Here is a 17540-nt window from a genome sequence, read left to right as displayed (position 1 = left end):
CTGGGTGGTGGGGCTCAGGCTTCAGCTTCGGTCCCGGGGATGGAGCTCAGGCTTTGGTCCTGGGCCCCAGCGTGTCTGAGTCAGCCCTGGTGACCCCATTAAAATGGGGTCCTGACCCCCAGTTTGAGAACTGCTGACTTAAGAGAGGGGAGAAGGGATCCAGCACAGACGTTTCCAGCAGCTGACTGTGAATGTTGGGCGGGTGAAATAGGCCGGCAGCCCCAGAAACAAGGCTTTGCTGATCGAAGAAGGAATCGTGGCATTAAAGGCTCAAGATGAGGCAGATGAAGAGCATGTTCACTGTGCCTTAATGCGAGTGTCTCACCCCAACAGATCCGCCCCGGGAGCCCCAGCTGACCTCCTTCCTGGAGACACCGGATGGGCAGCTGGGCATTCTCCAGTGCACTGTTGATAGTGACCCACAGTCAGAGGTATCTCTGTTCAGAGGAGGCGAACTTGTGGCTTCCACCACGGGCTCCCACCCTGCAGCCGGACAGCGAGTCAGTGTCTCCTCATCACACAACAGCTTGAAGGTGGAGATCCAGGCTGTGGTAATGGAGGATGAAGGAGAGTATGTGTGTTCCGCTAGTAACGCGTATGGCAACGCCACCACCTCACTGAACTTCACTGCAGAGAGTGAGTGCAACATGGGAATTGGATCCATCTACTGCCATGGGAATTGGATCCATCTATCCCCCTACATACTGCTGTATCCAGCCAGCCAGCCACCTCCCTACATACCTCTTATAGCTATAGATCCAGCCATGCATACCCCTGTATCCAACCATCCACCTAAATATCCCCTGTATCTACCTATCCATCCATCCATCCCCATACATACCCCATATCCATCCATCCACCTAAATACCCCCTGTATCTATCCATCCATACATACCCCATATCCATCCATCCACCTAAATACCCCCTGTATCTATCCATCTGTTCATCCATCCCCATACATACCCCTATATCCATCCATCCACCTAATACCCCCTGTATCTATCCATCTGTCCATCCATCCCCATACATACCCCTATATCCATCCATCCATCCATCAATCCCCTTACATACCCCTGTATCTATCTGTCCATCCTTCCCCATACTTATCCCTGTATCTCTCTCTCTCTCTCTCTCTCTAATCCTTGCATCCCCATACATATCGCTGTATCCATCCATCCATCCCTCTACATAACTGTCATATCCATCTGTCCATCTCCATACATACCCCTTATCTATCCATCCATCCATCCATCCACACCCATAGTATATAAACATTTTCTCACATTAGTCTTTCCTCCCAGCTGCAAGGGTCTGGATCTCTCCTTCACCGGATGTCCACGAGGGGGCTGCTGTTAACCTGACCTGTGCAGTTGACAGTGATGCCCCGGGGATGCCGCACTACACCTGGTATAAGAACAACATATGGTTCAGCGAGGGCCCTGGCAGGTCACTCGTGTTTCCCAAGGTCACCACCGCTGATGCTGCATCCTACCACTGCACGGTGAAGACCCAGGAGAGGGTTAGAAGCTCTTCCCCAGGCACTTTGAACGTCCTCTGTAAGTTCTTTGCACAGTTGAATTGTGCAAGGTTCAGAGAAAAATGCCTCTGTATCCACCAGCGCAGCCCAGAGCCCCCAGCCCACTGGCCTAGACAGGGGGGCTAGATAAGGGACCCCTCCATACATTAGTGGGGAGGGGAGGGCTGCACTTCTGCCGAAGCATCCTGCTTTGGCTACTGCTGGAGACAAGACCCCAGAGCTGGTGGACCTATGGCCTGATCTGCAAGGCAAAGCCTATGTCTTTAGAGGAACCCCATTGTAGGAGCATAGTGTGGTCTTCCCCCTGCCCCCCGGTCTTTAGAAAGCAGACAATGCTCCATGGTTTGTGCCCACTCAAACCACACAGGGGAGAAAAGGCATCCAAACATTAGCAAGAGACGTGTTTGGATTGAGCCTAAAAATATTGAGCCATCCCTTGGGAACTGGGGGTTCGAAGGATCTGGGAATTGTGTCAGGTAAAGGGTGGGGCTCAGGGAAGGTTTCCTTGTCCCATCCTGACTCCCTAGAGTGGAAATCTGCCCGTGATACTGGGCATGTGCTCCCAGCTGGTTCCCAACCTGGCCATCAGTTTAGGAGTCAGCTGTTAGAGGACATGTCAATGGGTCGCTGTGGAGGGCGTGGGCAGCAGGGAGAAGGGTGGGCGGAGCTCATTGTGGGGAAGTAAGGCGGCTGCAAAGGGTCACGTCTAGGTGTGGAAGGGGATGGACAGTGGTTCAAACTGAGCTAGTTTCAGCCGGAAACCAGGTAAATTCAGAATTTGCCAAATCTCATCTCAAGCCAGAACCACGGCCCTCCCTGTTACCACCAGCCACAGCCTCACCTGGAACTAGATGTGGGTAAAAAATACCAAGCATTTTTTGGCAGAAAGTGTTGATATTTTTTCACATTTTTCAAAATTCCCCAAGAAAAATTTACAAAAAAAGGAAACGGAAAAGTGGTCCATTTTCAAAAACTGTTTTTATTAAACATTTTCTGATTTTTGAAAACGAAAAATTGATTTATTTTTATTGGAAACCATTTTTTTTAAACGAAAGCCAAAAAAAACATTTTACGGAAACATTTTTGGTTTCCGGTTTTTCTATGTTCATTAAAAAAAGTTTCAATTAAAAATATTTTTCAGAGGTTCATAGATTCCAAGGCCAGAAGGGACCACTGTGATCATCCAGTCTGCTCTCCTGTATAACACAGCCGGAGATCTGCCCCCCAATAATCCCTAGAGCTGAGCTTTTAGAAAACCAGCCCAACCTAATTTAAAAATTGCTAATGATGGAGAATCCACCATGATCCTTGTTAAGTTGTTCCGAGGGTTAATTACTCTCACTGTTAAAAATGCATCTCTTATTTCAAGTCTGAATTTGTCTAGCTTCAACTTCCAGCCTTTGGATTGTGTTAGACCTTTGTCTGCTAGATTGAAGAGCCCATTATTAAATATTTGTTCCCTGTGTAGGCACGTATCAACTGTGATCAAATCACTTCCTAAGCTTCTCTTTGTTGAGTAAAACAAATTGATCTCCTTGAGTCTGGTGACCAGCACTACTTAACACCCAACCCTAGGGTTCCCCCAAAACTCAGCCAACAAGTCCAGGGGTCCTCCTCACGCTCCTTATCCTGAGTATCAAGTGCTGAGGCAAGAAAGTGGAGTGAACATTGCTAAATATGGCACATGCCAATGGGTCTGAATTTTGAACTGAGTTCACACTGCCTACATTCACACTGCCCTGTTTGTGTTTATTTTCCATGAGTATTAGTGTTCCCAGGAAAGAAGTTGCCAAAAGTGGAGAATCTGCAGCTGATTCCAGAGAATACTGATGAAAAGCGAGTTTGCAATTTTTTCCCCCCAGAAACCTGAGTCTTAGAGTCACACTCATCCAATCAGGGAACAGTGACACACCATGTGACACCAACGTGTTCAATCAATGCAGCTTGAATTTTTGTATTGAATACTCATCACGAACAGCTCATTGTGAACGAGCGACAGGCCAAGAGTCAGTCATAGAAATCCCCTGCCAAGTAATTTTGAATAACGATGGAACTCAAGAAAAAAAGAGGCAAAGTTCACTGAATAAATCATAGAATATCAGGGTTGGAAGGGACCTCAGGAGGTATCTAGTCCAACCCCCTGCTCAAAGCAGGACCAATCCCCAGACAGATTTTTGCCCCAGATCCCTAAATGGCCCCCTCAAGGATTGAACTCACAACCCTGGATTTAGCAGGCCAATGCTCAAACCATTGAGCTATCCCTCCCCTCCATGAGCTGTGACAAATTGCTTGTCCAGCTCTAATAATGGATCCTTCATGAAACCTTCCTGGTTCTAGTTCACAGATTCACACAGTCCCAAGCTAGAAGAAGCCATTCAATTATCCAGTCCAATCACCTCTATAGCACAGGGCAGGGAATTTCATCCAGGTACCCAATAATTTGTGAGTCGCTGATGTCACATTAAAGTTCTGAAGTCAAATTAAATCCTCCTTCCTTGTAGATCCTCCCAGGAATCTCTGGGTGAAGTCCTTCCTGGAGACTCAAGATGGGAAGCTAGCCATCATCATCTGTGCTGTTGATAGTAACCCGCAGTCAGAACTGGCCCTGCGCAGAGCTGATGAGCTGGTTGCTTCTGGTTCCTCCCGAGGTGACGGAGCATCCAGACAGAGGTTACGCGTCTCATCCTCTCCTAACACCTTGAAACTGGAGATCAGAAGCGTCACCTTGGAGGATGAAGGGACATATGTGTGCTCTGCAAACAATGCGATCGGCGAAGCCAGCACCTCTGTATACTTCACCATCGAGAGTGAGTATGGAGTTTGTCACTCCCATTGCACTCCAGTGTCGCTTAGAAGGGAATTCGGGGCAGATTCTCTCCCCCACTGCCCTCCCGCTGCAGCAGGGAGTGAAATCTTCCTGTCTATTCTGCTGGGGATTCTCCTGGCCAGGAGACTGCTAACTAAGTGGACAAAGAAGCCACAGAGCCATCTGACCCAAGCATAGGGGGTGTGTAGAGACAAGGAAGCGGATATGGCTGAAACATGCTGCGCTCCAGCTATCCCTGGCTGGTGAACGTAGATCATTGCCAGGTGTGTAGGTTAGAGCAGCCCCCATGCTTCTCTAACTTATGCCAGGCCTGGGATAGAACGGGGCAGAGGATCAGAGATCTGTAACACTCTACCAAGCTGACTCCGATTGTTAGTTGTTGGTTTCAAAGGGCTGCTCCAGCTGTATCCATTCCAGCTTTGCTCTGGTTTCTTCCACAGCTGTGAGGGTTGTGATCCAACCGGGTCCCGATGTACGTGAGGGGGACCACATCACACTGACCTGTGAGGATGCCAGTGCCCGGCCGAGCACCATTTACACCTGGTACAAGAACACCAAATGGCTGGCAGAGGGCCCTGGCAGTTCCCTCACGATCCGTGGTGCGGCGGGCACTGATGCTGGCTCGTACTCCTGCACGGCTCACAATGACAGGGGAAGGAGGACATCTCTGCCCACCACCTTGCGCGTGCTCTGTAAGTTGCCTGTGGTTTAGATAATGTTACGTCCTCTCAGATGGAGGCATGCAACCCAATTCCCAGTGCAGGTGACGCCAATCACAAAACCAAGTCTTGTTGGCTGCCTGCCAGGGCTGGCTCCAGGGACAAGAGATCATTGTTTCTCTGGGGAACGGGTGACATTTCCCTGCTGGACACAACCCAAATGGGTCAAATTCTTGAAATGTATTTAGCTTTAAATATCTTAAGTGGAAACATTACCCACACTAGAAAGGGAAGGTCTTTGTCCCCCTCTAGTGGCTGCTCCACATCAGAGGTTAATAAGTCTGCCGTTGCTGCCAGCTAATGAACGGGCTTCGTCCTTTCACTCACGCGTTTAGCTCTGTAAACCCTCGGGTCAAATCCTGCTATTGGCTCAGATGGGGTCAGTTATAGAAACATACTGGGCCAGAACCTGCTTTCAGTGGTGGCAGCCTAAATCCAGAGGAACAGAGTTTCTCCAAAGCAAAGCTACCCCACAGTGATTCAGGGACCAGTGATTCAGGGCCTTCAAAATACCTGAGATAGGAAGAGATTGACTCCAGCAGAGCTACTCTGTGTTTACCCCAGTGTAACGGACATCGGCATGGGGTGCACTGGATCTGCCCTAGCATTGTTACCAGTGGGCACAGCCCCACGGGCTTTCCCCGCATTGCTGCCTGCCTGTGCCTCGGCCTGGCCTGGAGACAGAGGAGAAGCCCATTCGCTGTGGCCCATTCCACCTTCGGCCTCTCTGCTGTGACTGCCGACGGGAGGCAGTCGGCACCAGTTGTGGTGGCTGCTCCCTAACAACTCGGGTCAGGCTCTGGGTCACGTCACACAGATCGGTGGATAGTCATCAAGTGCCGGTGATGTCCAGTCACCACTGAGCTAGTCAGAGAGTTGACCAGGGGCCTAGTGTTATAAGCGTCACGCTAGAACCGACTGGGAATTTTGTAACAAAACGTTTTTTCATTGGAAAACACTGATTCCTCAGAGCCTAAACGCTTCATAGGAAAGGGTCAGTTTCAATTAATTTCCCATTTCAAACCTTTCTGGAAAAGAGAGATTCTAAGTCATCGAAGCATCCCATTTCGACATTTTCTAAATGTATTTTGGTTCAAACCAATTTCCCATTTAGAAATTTAAGTTAACTCAAAAAAGCGACAAAGAGTCCTGTGGTACCTTATAGACTAACAGACGTATTGGAGCATAAGCTTTCGTGGGTGAATACTCACTGTGTCTGACGAAATGGGTATTCACCCACAAAAGCTTGTGCTCCAATAGTAGGGTGACCAGATGTCCCGATTTTATAGGGACAGTCCCGATTTTTGGGTCTTTTTCTTATATAGGCTCCTATTATCCCCCACCCCCTGTCCCAATTTTTCACATTTGCTGTCTGGTCACCCTATCCAATACATCTGTTAGTCTATAAGGTGCCACAGGACTCTGTGTCGCTTTTTACAGATCCAGACTAACACGGCTCCCCCTATGAAAGTTAACTGAAAATACAAAACATGTAAAAAATATGAATTGGTCAACATTGAAACAAAATGTATCCAAAATTATTGAAACAAAATGTTCTGATTGTGATGTTCAAAAACAAATTTCAGATTTTTGGTTTGCGAAAGTTCTTGAGATTTCGATTTTCCATCCTGATTTGGGACAGGGAGAGTTTTTTAAATCTCAAAAATGCTCAAAGAGCAGGAAAACCATTTCCTTTCTAGAGCTACTCCCTACCCCCTGCCCGTCCCCAGAGCCATCTGGCCAAACTGTGCAACCCCCTTCCAGAAGAAAGTCACTGTCTTTGTTTTTTAACTCAAGTACATGTTCTTGTCCCTTCAGACGCCCCAAGGAAGCCCTCACTCAGCTCCTTCCTAGATGCCCAGGATGGGCGCCAGGCCATCATCCAATGCACTGTCGACAGCCACCCACCGTCAGATATAGCCTTGTACAGAGGGGCTGAGCGCACACCCATGGCTTCCACCCAGGGTTCTCAGGGCTCATCCAACCAGCGGCTGAGCGTTCACGTGTCCCACAACTCCCTGAAGGTGGAGATGAAGGATGTCGTGCTGGAGGACGCAGGCCAGTACGTCTGCTCAGCTAACAACACCTATGGCAGTGCCGCAGCATCTGTGCGCTTCGGTGTGGAGAGTGAGTGCAGGTGTCTTTTTAACCCTTCCATGCCGTGCTCTCTCCCAAGGGCACCCACAGGCTATGAGGGGATTTGGATTCAGATCCCACGAGGTGGGGCCAAAGCAGGATCTGGATCTTGTGCACCTGCAATCTCTGGGGAAACTCAGGTTTAAATCTTGATCTGAGCATCGCAGCAGATTTGGGGGGAATGCTCAGTGCTAGCAGCTGGTGCTAGGCTGACAATGCTCGAGGCTGAGACTGAGATTTGCCAAGTGATCTAGGGCAGTGGTTCTCAACCAGGGGTCTGGGGCCCCTTGGGTTCCGCGAGCAGGTTTCAGGGGGTCCCTCCAAGCATGGTTAGCTGGGGCCCAGGGCAGAAAGCCGAAGCCGCAGCGCATGGGGGGGAAGCCCAGGGCCCTGAGCCCCACCACCCAGGGCTGAAGCTGAAGCCTGAGCAATGGAGCTTCGTGGGAACCCCTGTGGTGTGGGACCCCAGGCAATTGCCCTGCACTAACGCCAGGTGGGCAGTGGAGTTTTTATAGCATGCTGGGGGCGGCTTCAGAAAGAAAAAAGGTTGAGAACCCCGGTCTAGGGGATTTAGACACATAGCTGCCAATAATGTCACTGAGACAAGGTGAGTGAGGTAATATCTTTACAGAAGTTGGTTCAATAGAAGATATTACATCACCCCCTTGTCTCTCTAATATCCCGGGACTGACGTAGCTACAATAAGACTGCATACAATAATGTCACAGGGAGATATGTGTCAAAATCCCCTAGACTGCTTTGAAAATCACGTTCCCCCAATGCTATCTTTATCTTCACAAGCCATGGTGGTGTCATATACCCAACACATGCTTCTCCATGCCCCAACTCTGGCCTGGAGGGACCACCTCTTGCAATGAGTAGATAGTTCGTTTCTTTGGTCCATTCAAAGGGAGCCAACAAGGGGTCCGATCAGTGCCAATTATGGTGGTGGGTTTTGTGGAGGAGGCATCTGGACTAAGACACACCAAACAGCCATCAGAAGGGTCTAACCTTGGGCTAGATTGGAACTGGAATCCGAGATGACTAGCACTGGTTGGAAAATGGATATTATTTTCTGTCGAAAATGTTAACAAAGAGTAACATTTTTTGTTTTTGTGGACATTTTTTGCAGAATTTTTCTGGTTTTCGTTGAAAAACCAAAACCTCAAAAGTTGTTGAAAACTAAAAAAAAGTCATTATTTTTAAACACACATACACGCACACACAAAGCCCTCCAAAATCAGCAAAAATGGAAATTTTCTTGCAAAAATTTCCATTCTGTCAAAAAAAAATCTGAAAAAAAGAGTTCGGATGAAAATTTTTAAACAGCTCTGCTGATGAGTAGCTAATCTCATGAAACATGGAGCTCTGCCGGTTCCCACTAGAATACATTTGGCTGATTTTCCTGATCTCTTCTCCCCATCAGCTGTCAGAATCGTGATTGAACCATCTCAGGAAATACACGAAGGAGTCACAGTCAACGTGACCTGCCTGGTTGCCGATTGGCTCGGGGGCGAGACCAACTACACCTGGTATAAGAACAGCAAGTGGCTGCAGGATGGTCCTGTTAGGTCGCTCCACCTTGATAGGGTCTCCAGCACCGACACGGGGTCATACCACTGTCGGGCAGAGGGGAGGAGAGGAAGTGCCACCTCTGCCCTGGTCAGCTTGGATGTGCTCTGTGAGTGTCAAGGGGATTTGGGGGTTGATTTGTTCACACTAAATAAAGGCAACTTGGGATCTCATTGTTGTTGTTATCTGTTATTTCCATAGAGCCATAGATGTGCCCTGTGCTCTATGAGAGTAAAATTAAGACAAAGGCCCAAGGCAGAGCCCCAGACCCAACCCGCTCTGAACTAGGCGAGCATCTAGAATCCAAAATCAAGACGCAAACGTCCCCTCCCTTTAAATGAACCAAACCAAACAATGATTGAAACAACCTCTTTCTTCTCCTGCAGTCTCCCCTCCTCCTCTCTCCCCTGTCCTTTCGCCTCTCACCCTTTGGATACTAAAAGCCTGGCTAACGTGATTTCTTGGTGCTTGTGTAGCACTGTTTTCAGATACACTTTGAAGGTCAATAATAGAGTGAGTCGAACAATTTACAAGGGGACAGTTTTCCTTTGGAAAATGCTGATTTGACAACACTGAAACATTTCCCTGGAATGTATCCATTTCATTGAATTTTTCAAGGGGGAAATCAGTAAAACGTTTTGTTGTGAAAAGATCCAAATGTTTTGTTCCAATAAGGCTGAAATGCTTCATTTCCTTAATATAACAGAAGAGTGAACACTACAAAGTCGAAATGAAACATTCTGATGGTATCCAAAAGAAATTTTTGGATAAGGTTGAGAAGAAATATTCCATTATGCAAAAAATTACGAGATTTCAAAGCAGGACAAATGAAATTTTGAAATCTTGGAATTTCTCATGGGATGGAAAGTCTGTTTTGTGATCTGTTCTAGTAAATAACTGTAGACCACCACTGGCTACTCTTAACCAGTCACCTCCTCTTTGTCAGTTGAAGAAGTCCAGCCATCTGATTTAACAGTAATATTGTCTCCTCCATGCAGATGCTCCAAGGAACCCATCAATGAACGCCTTCCTGGAGAACCGCAATGCAAGGGTGGGCCTCATCCGATGCACAGCTGATAGCAACCCACGGGCTGAATTAGCCCTGTACAGAGAGGATCAACTAGTGGCTTCCAGCCAAGGCCCACGCTCAGCAGCCAGCCAGAGGGTCAGTGTGTTTCCATCCTACAACACCTTGAGAGTGGAGATCTGGGATGTCACATCAGCGGATTCAGCAGAATACACGTGCGTGGCCAGCAATGCCCTGGGAAACGTGACAGCCACCTCCTACTTCAGTGCGCAAAGTGAGTCAGACTGCGAGGGGGATGTGAGACAGAGGCAGAGCTATCAGCCTCTGCCACGTCCCATCTAATCCATCCCCACAGACAACGTAGGATTGTTCCCTACAGCGTGTCCGCCATCCAGTACCGTTGTACCCAGCAGGGGGCACAGACCCTCCGAGGAGCAGATCTGAATCCATCCAGCAGGGGGCAGTGAGGCACATGTGCAAACACACACACACACCACCCCCCCACACACACACACGAACAGCCACACTGGGTCTGACCAATGGTCCATCCAGCCCAGTGTTCTGTCTGCCGACAGTGGCCAGTGCCAGGTGCCCCAGAGGGAGTGAACAGAACAGGGTGATTATCAAGTGATCCATCCCCTATTGTCCAGTCCCAGCATCTGGCAGTCAGAGGCTGAGGGGCAGCCTGAGCATGGGGTTTGCATCTCTGACTATCTTGGTGAATAGCCATCGATGGACCTGTCCTCCATGAAAGTATCTGATTCTTTTTTGAACCCAGTTATAGTTTTGGCCTTCACAACATCCCTTGGCAACGACTTCCACAGGGTGACTGTGCGTTGTGTGAAGAAACACTTCCTTTGGTTTGTTTTAAACCTGCTGCCTATCAGCAGGTGACCCCTGGTTCTTGTGTTATATGAAGGAGTAAATAACACCTCCTTATTTACTTTCTCCACACCAGTCATGATTTTATAGACCTCAGTCATATCCCCCTTAGTCGTCTCTTTCCCATTCTGAACAGTCCCAGCCTTTTGAATCTCTCCTCATACGGAAGCTGTTCCATCCCCCTCATCATTTTTGTTGCCCTTCTCTGTATCTTTTCCAATTCTAATGTAGCTTTTTTGAGATGGGGCGACCAGAACTGCATATAGAACTGGATTTATATAGAGGCAATATGATTTTTACTGTCTTAGTATCTCTCCCTTTCCTAATGGTTCCCAACATTCTGTTCGCACGTTTGACGGCCGCTGCACAGTGAGCGGAGGTTTTCAGAGAACCATCCACAATAACGCCGAGATCTCTTGGAGCTCTGATCCTACCCAGCAGGGGGCAGTGGGACGCACACGCAGGTCGGACCCTGTCCGTCGGGAGGTGAAGGAGCACAGACAATAGCCACAATGCGATGACTGAAACAACATATTGATGACATGCAGACTCGGACGTTGCGGTAGAAGAACACAGCCTCCTGGCTTTGAGTGCTGGGTGTATTGTCAGACCGGACAAACTCACGTCACTGCCCCTCCAGGAAGGGGGCTGGCAAGGGAGAGTTTAAATCCAATACATCAGGGAGCCAACTTCACCTTTCCAAAATTCATCGCCTCCTGCCCCGTACCCATGTTTTGCCCCTGTTGGAGTGACTTGAGTCACAGCAGTGTCTGGAAAATTACTGGGCGGGCAGCTGTTTGTGGTTTTTACACTGGCCGGAATAACCCTCCTCTCCTCTCCCCTCCTCAGCTCTCGCTGACCTGCGCTTGTACAAGATCCTGGCCGGGATGTTCATCGCCGCACTGGGGGCTATTGTTCTGGCCATTGCAGTGGTTCTGTTGTGGCCCAGGTAACTTGGCTCTTGCTGCTTTAGTTCGTAGAAGCAGCTTAGGGGTGTCCAATCGGGCTGGCTCACAGGGGCTGGGAGTTTGAGAGTTTTTGAGCACTTTGTGCACAATGCCTCGCCAGGTCTCAGGCCAGTTCCAGGTGTTGGCATCACAACTGGCCCCCTGTCACGGAGTGTGGGGGAGTCAGGCCCTGCACCCCCGGGCTCCCTGCCGATTCACCAGGACTCTCAGCCAGCCAGTAAAGCAGAAGGTTTATTTAGACGACAGAAATACAGTCCGACACAGGTCTTGCAGGCACAGATAACAGGATCCCCCCAGTTTGGTCCATCTTGGGGCCCCACAGCCCCCCTCGGGGATCAGAGCCCTCTCTCTCTGCTTCCCCTCTGTTCCCAGCCAGCTCCAATCTGCCCAACCCCCTCCGGCCCCTCCCCTCTGCTCAGCTTCTTTCCCCGGGCCAGGAGGTCACCTGACCCCTTTGTCTCCAACACCTTTAGCCAGCACCTTTGCAGGGAAGGTGCTCGGGCCATCAGTTGCTAGGAGACGGAGTGTCAGGCATTTGCTGCATGGACTTTTGCTGCTAGATACTTAGGATGTGTACCCAGCCCCCAGTAAGACCAGTCCCACTTCGTCACACCCCTCCCTGGCAGTCTAAGTGGAGAGGCCAATGACTGAATGGCCCTAGAGAATGGCAGCCCCTCTTGTATTGAGCATGTGTATTCAGGAGTCGTAGCTGATGGAGGGGGGCATTGGTGATCAGACACCACAATGATGGGCACATGAGAATAACACACTGGCAAACTGTGTGTCAGACCCCTCACTAGTGGTGGGTCCACCACAGGAAAACAGCCTACTACTAACAGGATTGTTCCTTTAACTCAAGCAGCAGAGGTCTGCTCTTCAGCTCTGGGTTCAGATCCTGCTGGTGATCCAAGCAAGGGTTTGCGATGTAGGCGGACAGACAGAATAGCGGGCCTGCCGCGTTGGGCTTTTTCTGCTCCTAAAATATCTTCTCTTAAGTGCTAACCACCCTCGCCTCCTCCCCTGCCTAGGATAATGAAGCTGGTGAAGCCGCTAAAAGACGAAAGCTCCATGGAACTGACCGGCACAAGGGACCAATCGCAGGTGCGATTCCGCAGTGTGGCTGGGTTGGTGCCGTGTTTGGGGTTTGGCCTGGGGTCACCAGAGCTGGAGCTCAGGCCCTCAGCTGCTCAAAGGTGTAAAAGACAGTGGGGCCAGCTGAACTGGGAGGCTCTGGCTGCTTTGCTGTTGTCTACAGAGCAGGCCTTGGGTTGGATACTGGGGACATGAGTTCAGGAGAGTGGGACTGATGGGGATGGAGCGGGAAGAGGGGTTAATGCACTGGGGTGCGTAAGGAGCTGAAATCCTGGGCCAGCGTTGGTATCAAACAGGATCTGGCTTGAATTTTTTCCAGCCCACCCTGCCCTGCATATGCTGGCCTATCAAAAAGGCCTGGGCATGAAAACTGCAGGCTCCTCACAGCCTCCCCCATCTCTGTCCTTCCCCCTTCAAGCTTCTCTCTCACCCTCCAGGTCCGATGAGGTATGGAGAACCTTCTCTGTGGGCCTGTCTCCCCATTTCCCCCTGCTACGCGCACCCCTCACCTAGGAGGGTACTTCTTTGTGCCTGGCGCATACGGGAAGATGCAATCCATGCTGGGGTGCAGGGGTTACTTACGGACTAGATCCTCAGCTGGTACAACTCGACTTAGCTCCATTAGCTTCAGGGCACCTGTGGGCATTGACTGGCCCGTTGACGGTGGTGGATCTCTGCCGATCGCTGGGGATCCAGCCTGCTGACATCCATGGAGCTCTGCGGACGGGCGCCAGCTGGATGTTGATAATTTAACCCCGCTGGCTAGGAAGAGTGCTGGGCGAGGGTGGGAAATCACACTCCCATTCCCTGGGCTGGCAGAGCTGAGGGCGGATGGGTCCAGGGCCGGGCACTGGGCAGAGGGAGTGCTCAGAATAGAAGAGCGGAGCGACCCCTGCAGGAGGGTCAAAGATAGGCAGGGGGCAGGATTTTAGCTCAGCAAGTCAGTGCTACTGTCTATGGCCCCTGGTCCGCTTCTGGTACCAAAGTTAACAGAGCCCCGTGTTTGGTGCGTGGCCAGGGATCGTGCACTTGGGGGCTTCTCCCACGGGCTGATTTGGGGCTCTGGGGGTTTTCCCAGCAAATTCCAACCAGGAGGGATTGTGTAACTTTTCCAGGTTGACGACACCTCCATGACCAGCAGCTAACCACACCGCCTGGCAGCACCCAGAGCCGCCTGCACGGCAGCCACACTGAGACCCCTCCCACCCGGCTGGACCCGGGCAGCGAAGTTGTTCTCACCCAGTGGCACATTTTTAGTGCTCGCCATACTTGGTACGTCGCATGTGTCAAATGCAGGACTGCTGTCAATACCCAGAACTGAGCCCGGGCTGTGAAAAATCCCAGGCTGTCTCCCTCCACAAACCCTCCATGAGCACCCTCATCTGCGCCCTGTGTCTCCGCCAAGCCCCCACGTTTGCAATAACCTCCGGGCGTGCTGCCGAGCATCTCATCAGTCACAAAATAAACCAAAGTGTGATGTCACAAATGTTGAAAAGTACAACCCCTCTGGGCCTGATCCCGTGTGAGCATCAGCTCCCCCTTGATAGCACAGATGCAGGATCAGGCCCTTAACCCTAGTCATTCTCAAAGCCTATTCAACCTTCCTGGGGGGGAAGCTGGGGGAGCCCTCGGTATCTAACCATTGAGGGGTGCTACAGGTGGATCTTGGCTCTCAGGTGAGGTGTGCCCAGCAATACAGACTCAGCCCTCATGTATCTGATTTATCCAAGGGCTGCTATGGGAGAGAGTCCATACCTGTGTAATGCCCTACGCATGTGCCCAGGATGGGAATTCGTAGATTATACAGCTGGGAATGGGCGACGGGGGCTGGATCACTTGATGACTCCCTGTTCTGTTCACTCCCTCTGGGGCACCTGGCACTGGCCACTGTCCGCAGACAGGACACTGGGCTGGATGGACCTTTGGTCTGACCCACTATGGCTGTTCCTATGTTTGTCCTGAAGCATCTTTCAAGCGACTGTCACTCCTAGGAGGCAGCCGCAAGAGACCCCCAGCGGAGACACCTCCTGGGCCACTTGTGATCTTCCCAGACCTGTGCAGATCTCTGAGGAGCTACGCGCCCGCCCTGGGAATACCCTGCCTGCATCCCCCCCCCGGAGAACACTAAGGGCCAAAGGCCTGTTCTGTACTATAGGGTCTGTCCATGAATTGGCCAGGGTGACACCTGGTGGTGAAGTTAGGGAAATGCATGCAGCAGACACAGCATTCACAGCAGGACCAAGTACCATCCCTGACAGATTTGTTGCCCCAGATCCCTCAATAGCCCCCTCAAGGACTGAACTCACAACCCTGGGTTTAGCAGGCCAATGCTCAAACCACTGAGCTATCCCTCCCCCACGAGGTGGAGTAGCCACTGGTCCCTCTGAAGAGGCTCTGCTCCTGAGCAGGGGGAGTTGCCTAGCAGAGGATTCCTCTTAGGGTCCTACAGCTCAGTCTGCTGGGTCCCATGGGGCTGGGAGCAGGCACTGCCCTGAGCATGGGGGGGCAGGGGAAGCAGCTTGTTTCTCAGGGTTGACTTCAGTGGAGGTTCTCAGCCTGTGGCCCTCCCCTCATCTCCTTCCCCCACCCTTCTCTTCCTGCCTGGTCACTTGCAATTCGAGGCCCACAAAAACCATCAAGTCAGGGCCTCCTGGTGCTGGGTGTCACACAGACACATTGAAGGCCAACCCGTCCCCAGAGAGATTACAGTCTAAACAGCCGTGAGAGACAGCACACAGCAGCGGCTGGGGAACTGAGCAGGGCCGCCCAGACCGGGGGGCAAGTGGGGCAATTTGCCCCAGGCCCCGGGCCCCACAGGGCCCTCCACAAGGATATAGTATTCTATAGTATTGCAACTTTTTTTTATGGAAGCGGCCCCCAACGTTGCTTTGCCCCAGGCCCCCTGAATCCTCTGGGCGGTCCTGGAACTGGGGCACAGAGTGTGACTTGCCTGCTCCTACACACAGCATCTGCGGAGGAGCTAGGACCTGACCCCACACTTCTGTGATCCCGGTCTCCTGCCTTAACCACTCACTCCCCGCCCATCAGCTCCCCCCTAGTTGTGCAGCCAGCCCTCTGGTCTGACTCCTTTGCCTGCAGCCCCATGGACAATCCAATTCACCACAGGGCCTGGTATCAGAACTGCAGCGTCTGCTCTGATTCCAGCTGCCCGGTGCTCCACTCCCCCCTCTCCCTGCGACACTCCTGGCCTGTGATTGACCAGACTGATGATAAAGCGGAAGAAAGACCTGCCTCCTGCAGGGAGATTCAACTCCACAGCTGGGCAGGCTGCTCCCATCTGCATCCGAGGGGGGTCAGCCACAGTCTGCAGAGAGGGCAGGGGCAGATCGGAGAGGCGGGGTGGGCAAGTGACGCAGAAGATTCCTTAAGGCGAACACGCAGCACAAATAGTCCATACACGTCTACCCTACAAAATTAAACCCAACAAATGTATAGCGGCGGACAGCCGCCACAGTGGTTCCCTCGCTTGTGCGCGCCCCTGTGCCGCTCCTTGGGTTGGCTCTGTGCATCCTCCCCTTGTATCGGTTGTACTGTCAGTGCGGGGCATTGCGGGAAGGCTCCTGAAAGCCAGCAACAGGCGACATAAGCACCGTGGGGTCCACACTGACCCTGCGTCGACCTAACGACAGCAACCTTGCCCCTGCCCAGCTGGAGAATGGGGTAGCTGGCGCGTCGGCGGGAGTGAAATTGAAGTGTAGACACTTCCTTGGTTAGGTTGACATGGGCTGCCTTGCGTCGAGCTAACTCTGCAGCATAGACCAGGCCCATTTCATGTGCCTGCTTGGTGGGGGCTTAGCTAGCAAGGAGACAGGCACAGAGAGGTACCTCTCCCCTAAGAAAGCCAGCCCCCCTCTTGGCTCCCTTCTCCAAGAATTTGATCCTCCAATCTCCCTGTCCTGGCTCCACCCACCACCACCATAGGCAGCAACTCCTCTCCTAGTCCCTTCCCCATGTCATCCTAGCTCCCCAGGCCCCTCTCGGTGTGTCCTCGTTTGTGCAGCCGGTGCTGGAGCCCATAGGGCGGCACTCTCACTTCTATTTTTAGCAAGGTCGCTAGAGCGCAGCTAGTGGATGGGAGCCACAAATCCCGCCCGCACTGCAGTGTAGACGCACCTGCCACCTCGGCGGGATTCTGGCTCCCCAGCCAGATCCCACAGCAGTTATTCATCATGTGACCACTTCCAAAGTGGGCCTCCTTCCGGAAACACAACGCTCACTGCTCGCCAGCTAGGTCGGGGAGGCGGCGGGCCCCAGTGGGCAGAAGTCAGGAGACCTGGGCTTCATTCCTGGCTCTGCCACTGAGCTACGGTGTGACCTTGAGCAAGTCACTTCTCCCATCCGTACTTCTGTTCCCTTCTCATACTTTGTCTGTCTCTACTGTGAGCTCCTGGGGGCGGGGCCTGTCTCTCGTTGGGGTATGTACAGCACCTAGCCCATGGAGCCTGATCTCGGCTGGGGGCTTTAAGTGCTGCCTCCTCTCTGCTGCTGATCCCATTGCTTATAATCCCAGGCTCCCAGTCTTGCAAATACAGATCATCAGGCTCCCAAGGGGAGGGCCTGGAGTCCTCAGAGCAGGGTCAGTGGCGGGATAAGCTCCACACCCCCACCCCGCCCCACAGCCTGCCTGCATGTGGAGAGGGCTGCCCATTGTCTATGCCCGCTTCAGCCCTTGGTGGCTGTCGAGCGGTGCCGGGTGCTACTGGCTGCAGCGTGCGTTCCTGGCTGCACAGACCTAGCAAACTCATCTTGCACCGGACCA

General features: G+C 51.7%; 1 protein-coding gene and 1 long non-coding RNA gene across 5 annotated transcripts in view; one reads left to right on the top strand and one right to left on the bottom strand.

Annotated features, from left to right (window-relative positions):
- The window catches only part of SIGLEC1 (sialic acid binding Ig like lectin 1), a 49031-nt gene extending 34809 nt beyond the window's left edge, over positions 1–14222 (top strand). For 3 of the 4 annotated variants that reach the window (XM_039542634.1, XM_039542632.1, XM_039542631.1), the window contains 10 exons: positions 334–636; positions 1302–1556; positions 4039–4344; positions 4805–5056; positions 6902–7210; positions 8646–8900; positions 9790–10092; positions 11550–11649; positions 12697–12769; positions 13876–14222. In XM_039542634.1, the coding sequence (XP_039398568.1) occupies positions 334–636; positions 1302–1556; positions 4039–4344; positions 4805–5056; positions 6902–7210; positions 8646–8900; positions 9790–10092; positions 11550–11649; positions 12697–12769; positions 13876–13905 (2186 nt within the window). In that variant the 3' untranslated portion in view covers positions 13906–14222. The remainder of the gene's footprint in view (positions 1–333; positions 637–1301; positions 1557–4038; positions 4345–4804; positions 5057–6901; positions 7211–8645; positions 8901–9789; positions 10093–11549; positions 11650–12696; positions 12770–13875) is intronic. The other variant, XM_039542633.1, reaches the window with a different exon arrangement.
- Positions 390–13472, bottom strand: LOC120407163. Its single transcript, XR_005599822.1, has 3 exons — positions 13343–13472; positions 1284–1404; positions 390–546 (listed from the first exon to the last, which is right to left on the bottom strand). It is a non-coding gene; the product is annotated as an uncharacterized LOC120407163 (long non-coding RNA).
- Positions 14223–17540: the final 3318 nt, after the last annotated feature.

The sequence above is a fragment of the Mauremys reevesii genome, linkage group 5, assembly GCF_016161935.1.
Source record: "Mauremys reevesii isolate NIE-2019 linkage group 5, ASM1616193v1, whole genome shotgun sequence".
NCBI lineage: Eukaryota > Metazoa > Chordata > Testudines > Geoemydidae > Mauremys > Mauremys reevesii.
Note: the sequence above shows the minus strand (reverse complement) of the source record. Positions and strands in the feature narration are given on the sequence as shown.